The sequence below is a fragment of the Hyla sarda genome, chromosome 3 (assembly GCF_029499605.1).
Source record: "Hyla sarda isolate aHylSar1 chromosome 3, aHylSar1.hap1, whole genome shotgun sequence".
Taxonomy (NCBI): Eukaryota; Metazoa; Chordata; class Amphibia; order Anura; family Hylidae; genus Hyla; species Hyla sarda.
The window spans coordinates 77337041-77343121 of record NC_079191.1 but is presented as its reverse complement, the minus strand read 5'-3'; the positions used below and the strand labels follow the sequence as shown (position 1 = coordinate 77343121).

The following is a 6081-nucleotide window of genomic DNA, read 5'->3' as shown; positions in this document are numbered from 1 at the left end:
ATAGGGAATATGCAAATTTTGCATATGTGCTGGAAGTCCCATAGACCTGCATGGGATTTCAGACAAAAAAAAAACATCTTCACACATGGAGATGGGATAGGGTTTATTTAAAGGGGAACTCCGCCGGAAAACATCCAAAGGATAGTGGATAAGATGTCTAATCGTGGGGGTTCCACTGCTGGGTACCCCCACAATCTCTGCTGCGGCATCCCAGTCATCCAGTACACGGAGAAAACCCCTCTCCATTCATGTCTGTGGGAGAAGGCATGATGGCTATGTCCTAGCTTCCGTGTCCCGGATGCCGCCACTGCCGGCCCAGAAATCGCGGGGTCCCCTTGATCAGACATCTTATCCCCTATCCTTTGGTTAGGGGATAAGATGTTTTCCGGTGGAGTACTCCTTTCACTCTAGTATATATTCAGCTAACATATAAGCAACATGTGTACTAAGTTTCATTGAAATATTTCCCGAAATTTGGAACTTATGGTGGAATATACATACATAAATACATTTATACATACAGTATGTTTACACACACACACACACACACACACACACACACACACACACATATATATATAATTAAAGGACATGATTTGTAAGCTTTACTGAGGAGGGGGTTTATTCTTCTGTATAGATCCATAGGTTAATGGACAATGCTGTTGATAAAGATGCTCTGCCAGTGTGCTACTCTCAGGTACCATAGTTTCACGTTCTTTATTCATGTAGTTCCAAAAATGCAGACCATAAGATCTGTTAAATGTTGGTAAATTTTTCCACACCTCAAAATATGTCTTCCAAGCGGAAGACACAATGGGATAAAATCGTTCAGGGTGAAGATAAGAGACATCCCCACAGGTCACATTATCATCTACTGACTTGAACTCCAGATTTCCACACAATCTATGCATAACACGAGTAAAAAGCCTCGGCCCTTGATAACCCCAATAATTTCCTCTGTAGTTCTCTACAAAGTTTTGCATGAATTCCCAGGTCAAGCTATGAAATGGAGAGAGACCAAAAACACTACTGCTGGTAAATGCAGAGGACTCGGCTGCTATGAAGTTATTTGTTGGAACTGGGTGGAGTGAGATGATATCAGTGTCCATGTAAATGCCTCCATATTTCCACATCATGGCAAACCTGCAGGCATCTGAGCTGACGTGTGTCCAGAAGCGTTCCCACTTGGGATGAACCTAAAATATAAATGGAAATGGTGAAACATATCACAGATGTAAAGATTTAAAATATAGTGGAACATTTGGAAAAGTTATTTAACCCCTTAAGGTCGCAGGACGTAAATGTACGTCCTGGTACTGTGGTACGTAACGCACCAGGACGTACATTTACGTCCAGTACATAACCACGGGCATCGGAGCGATGCCTGTGTCATGCGCGGCTGATCCCGGCTGCTGATCACAGTTAGGGACCCGCCGGCAATGGCCGACGCCCGCGATCTCGCGGGCGTCCGCCATTAACCCCTCAGATGCCGGGATCAATACAGATCCCGGCATCTACGGCAGTACGCGATTTCAATGAATGATCTGATCGCCCGCAGCGCTGCTGCGGGGATCCGATCATTCAGAATGCCGCACGGAGGTCCCCTCACCTGCCTCTGTCTGGCTCCCGGCGTCTTCTGCTCTGGTCTGACATCGAGCAAACCAGAGCAGAAGATAACCGATAACACTGATCTGTTCTATGTCCTATACATAGAACAAATCAGTATTAGCAATCATGGTATTGCTATGAATAGTCCCCCATGGGGACTATTCAAGTGTAAAAAAAAATGTAAAATTAAAAGTAAAAAAAAGTGAAAAATCCCCTCCCCCAATAAAAAAGTAAAACGTCCGTTTTTTCCTATTTTACCCCCAAAAAGCATAAAAAGAAATTTAATAGACATATTTGGTATCGCCGCGTGCGTAAATGTTCGAACTATTAAAATAAAATGTTAATGATCCCGTACGGTGAACGGCGTGAACGTAAAAAAAAAAAAAAGTCCAAAATTGCTACTTTTTTAATACATTTTATTAAAAAAATTATAAAAAATGTATTAAAAGTTTTTTATATGCAAATGTGGTATCAAAAAAGAGAGTACAGATCATGGTGCAAAAAATGAGCCCTCATACCGCCGCTTATACGGAAAAATGAAAAAGTTATAGGTCATCAAAATAAAGGGATTATAAACTTACTAATTTGGTTAAAAAGTCTATGGTTTTTTTTAAGCACAACAATAATATAAAAGTATGTAATAATGGGTATCATTTTAATCGTATTGACCCTCAGAATAAAGAACACATGTCATTTCTACCGTAAATTGTACGGCGTGAAAACGAAACCTTCTAAAATTAGCAAAATTGCGTTTTCCTTTTTAATTTCCCCACAAAAATAGTGTTTTTTTGTTGCGCCATACATTTTATGATATAATGAGTGATGTCATTACAAAGGACAACTGGTCATGCGAAAAACAAGCCCTCATACTAGTCTGGCGATGAAAATATAAAAGAGTTATGATTTTTAGAAGGCGAGGAGGAAAAAACGAAAACGTAAAAATTTAATTGTCTGAGTCCTTAAGGCCAAAAGGGGTTAAAAGGTAACTCTCATTAAAACAAATTTTTGCTATTGCACTCCTTATGGTAAATTAAAAAAAATTCTAATATGAAGTTTTCTATGTTTTATTTGTGCTTAAAAAAGCTCAAGCACACATCTTCCCCCCACCTCATACACAGACATTGGACTGAAGCCCAAACACAGGACGTGCAGCCTGGAGTGCTGAGGGAGGTGTGTCCAACCAACAGCATATGGCAGTTAAGTGTGAGAGGAGCTATGATTGGATGAGGCTGTACCCCCCCCCCCCCCCCACCCTCAGCACTCCAGGATGCACTTTTTGTGTTTGGGCTTCAGTCCAAAGTCTGTGTATAAGATGGGGGAAAATGTGCTCTTGAGCTTTTGGAAAAAAAAATAAAACATGGAAAACTTCATTTTTTTAAACAAAGTATATTAGAAATATTTTTTTTTTTTTTTACCATAAGGAGTGCAAAAGCAAAAATTAGTTTTAATGAGAACGATCATTTAAGCCTTCCTTACACTGAGATTCTGGAAAAGTGGAGGTAGGTGATGTTCTTCAGAGGGGGAGCAAGGGCTTGTAGTGATATCCTTGGTCCTAGACTTGGTTAGTCCTATCCTATTTAGTAGATAGCAGAAAACAAGGAGGGAAGAGACCTCCATGACCTCCATCAAGCTCTTCGATCTCAGGAGGCAAACCCTTGTGTCTTAATGGGGGGAGGAGGGGGTGGTATTAAGATTGTGATACTTACCTTTTTATACCAAGACACAAGTGGTGTGTACATGAATAATTCTTCCATTCTTAGAGGGAAGAAGTAGATGTTTTTGTATGATGATAAAGTTGGAAAGTATTTTCGAATTCTATTTTCCTCCTCCTCTGTTGTGATATCATTCAGTCCTTTCAAGAAAAAGACGACTGGTCTGTCAGGATACACCCGGGCTGCGGACTCTATTGCACATAAGACCAAAGAAGACAGGTTCATTTTCTTGGTGGTCTCCACAAATAATATGCCATTTCCTTGGTTTAGGATGGTGTATGGATTCATTGTTGGAGAGACAGAGAGGCCTCCTGATCCATTTGATATTGTGTCTGTCCTTATATTATATAAGATGTCATCTTTAATAATGGTGTCCTCGGGGACTGAAGAATAGGAGACTAAACTATCAGAAACGTGGAGTTCTCTGACATGCTTCTGCTTAAGATATGTTTTAAAAAGGGCAATGGCTGCTATCAATGTAATGAGCAGGAACATTCTTGATTTCCTGAACATTGCTGGACCATAGAAGATAACAGAGATAAAAAAAAAAAAAAATAATAATAATAATAATTAGCTGAAGAAAATCAATTTAATACATCTTACTTTACATTGCAAACCAGGTTGATCATTTCAATGCATAAACAACTTGTTCACTGGGTTATGTATTTTGTCCAAGCTTTATTTTTATAGTGGTTCTCTTAAAGTAGCACTCCAGATTTATTAATTGTTTTGCCCATATAGTGATATATATTCGTAACGATGAATATTATTTTATTTTTTTTGCGAACATATACGAATATGCAAATATGCAAATATTCGCAAATATCGGCATTCCAGTCAGAGGACATTGATCGGTCCCTTCTTTTAGGTGAAATATATGATCGCGCAAGTGCACTATGTGTATTTCATTACAAATTTTTGAATGGAAAAGAAAAAGGAAACAAATATAGCGAATATGCGAATTTCGTAAAATATTGCAAATTCGAATATGGCCCCTGCTGCTCATCACTATTTCCTATGACTTACAGAATGACATCATCAGCTATTAGGTCTCTCCTAGTAGTGCCCCATCTCCCTCACCAACTCTATATGGCTGCTGCTATTTCTTTGGGATCAGGATATACAGTTTAGTAGTATACACCTCCCTTAAAGGGGTACTCCGGTGGAAAACATTTTTTTTTATCAACTGATGCCAGAAAGTTGAACAGAATTGTAAATTCCGTCTATCAAAAAATCTTTACCCTTCCAGTACTTATTAGCAGCTGTATGCTACAGAGGAAATTCTTTTCTTTTTGAATTTCTTTTTTTTTTTGTCTTGTCCACAGTGCTCTCTGCTGACAACTGATGCCCGTATCAGGAACTGTCCAGAGCAGGAGAAAATCCCCAAAGCAAACCTATGCTGCTCAGGACAGTTCCTGACACGGACATAGGTGTCCGCAGAGAGCACTGTGGACAAGACAAAAAGAAATTCAAAAAGAAAAGAATTGCCGCTGTAGCATACAGCTGCTAATAAGTACTGAAGGGATTAAGATTTTTAACCCCTTAAGAACTGAGCCCTTTTTCACCTTAAGGACTGAGCCCTTTTTTGCAATTCTGACCACTGTCACTTTATGCATTAATATGGGATGCTTTTACCAATTATTCTGATTCCAAGATAGTTTTTTCATGACATATTCCACTTTAACACAGTGGTAAATTTTCAACATCACAAAATGTCATGAAAATTTAGAAAATTTAGCATTTTTCTAACTTTGAAACTCTCTGCCTGTAAGGAAAATGGATATTCCAAATACATTTTATATAGATTCAAATATGCAATATGTCTACTTTATATTTGCATCATAAAGTTGCATCATGTTTTTACTTTTGGAAGACATCAGAGGGCTTCAAAGTTCATAAATGACCTCATTATAAAAACTGCACCCCCCAAAGTATTCAAAATGACATTCAGAAAGTGTGTTAACCCTTAAGGTGTTTCACAGGAATAGCAGCAAGGTGAAGGAGAAAATTCTAAATCATTTTTTTACACTCGCATGGTCTTGTAGACCCAGTTTTCAAAATTTTACAAGGGGTAAAAGGAGAAAAAGCGTCCCCATATTTGTAACCCAATTTCTCTCGAGTAAGAAAGTACCTCATATGTGGATGTCAAGTGCTCTGTGGGTGCACTAGAGGGCTCAGATGGGAAAGAGCGGCAATGGGATTTTGGAGAGTGAGTTTTTCTGAAATAGCTTTTGAGGGGCATGTCACATTTAGGAAGCCCCTATGGTGCCAGAACAGCAATAAAAACAACAACATGGCAATACTATTTTGGAAACTACACCCCTCAAGGAATGTAACAAGGGGTCCGCTGAGCCTTAACACCCTACTTGTGTTTGACGACTTTTTGTTAAAGTCGGATGTGTAAATTATTATTTTTTTCTCAAAAATGCTGGTTTTCCCCCAAATGTTACATTTTTAAAAGGGGTTATAAGAGAAAATGCTCCCCAAAATTTCTTCTGAGTATGAAAATACACCATGTGCTGACATCAAGGGCACTGCGTGTGCACTACAATGCTCAGAAGAGAAGAAGTCACATTTGGCTTTTGGAAAGCAAATTTTTCTGAAATGGTTTTTGGGGGGGCATGTCGCATTTAAGAAGCCCCTATGGTGCCAGAACAGCATAAAAAAACACATGGAATACTATTTTGGAAACTACACCCCTAAAGAAACGTAACAAGAGGTACAGTGAGCCTTAACACCCCACAGGTGCTTGACAAATTTC

At 39.0% G+C, this 6081-nt stretch overlaps 1 protein-coding gene across 1 annotated transcript; it reads right to left on the bottom strand.

Moving 5' to 3' along the window:
* Positions 1-605: 605 nt before the first annotated feature.
* LOC130360972 (alpha-1,4-N-acetylglucosaminyltransferase-like) lies at positions 606-3608 on the bottom strand. The gene is made up of 2 exons (XM_056563532.1): positions 3315-3608; positions 606-1196 (listed from the first exon to the last, which is right to left on the bottom strand). The coding sequence occupies exons 1-2, from the start codon at positions 3606-3608 to the stop codon at positions 606-608; spliced, it is 885 nt and encodes a 294-aa protein (XP_056419507.1).
* Between the last annotated feature and the right edge of the window lie 2473 nt (positions 3609-6081).

Excerpts from the sequence above, each read along its gene's own strand:
- LOC130360972 (XM_056563532.1), bottom strand. The coding sequence starts at position 3,608 with ATGAATCCATACACCATCCTAAACCAAGGAAATGGCATATTATTTGTG. Across the intron at positions 1,197-3,314 it reads TTGTGTCTTGGTATAAAAAG|GTTCATCCCAAGTGGGAACG; the intron begins GTAAGTATCACA and ends TTTATATTTTAG.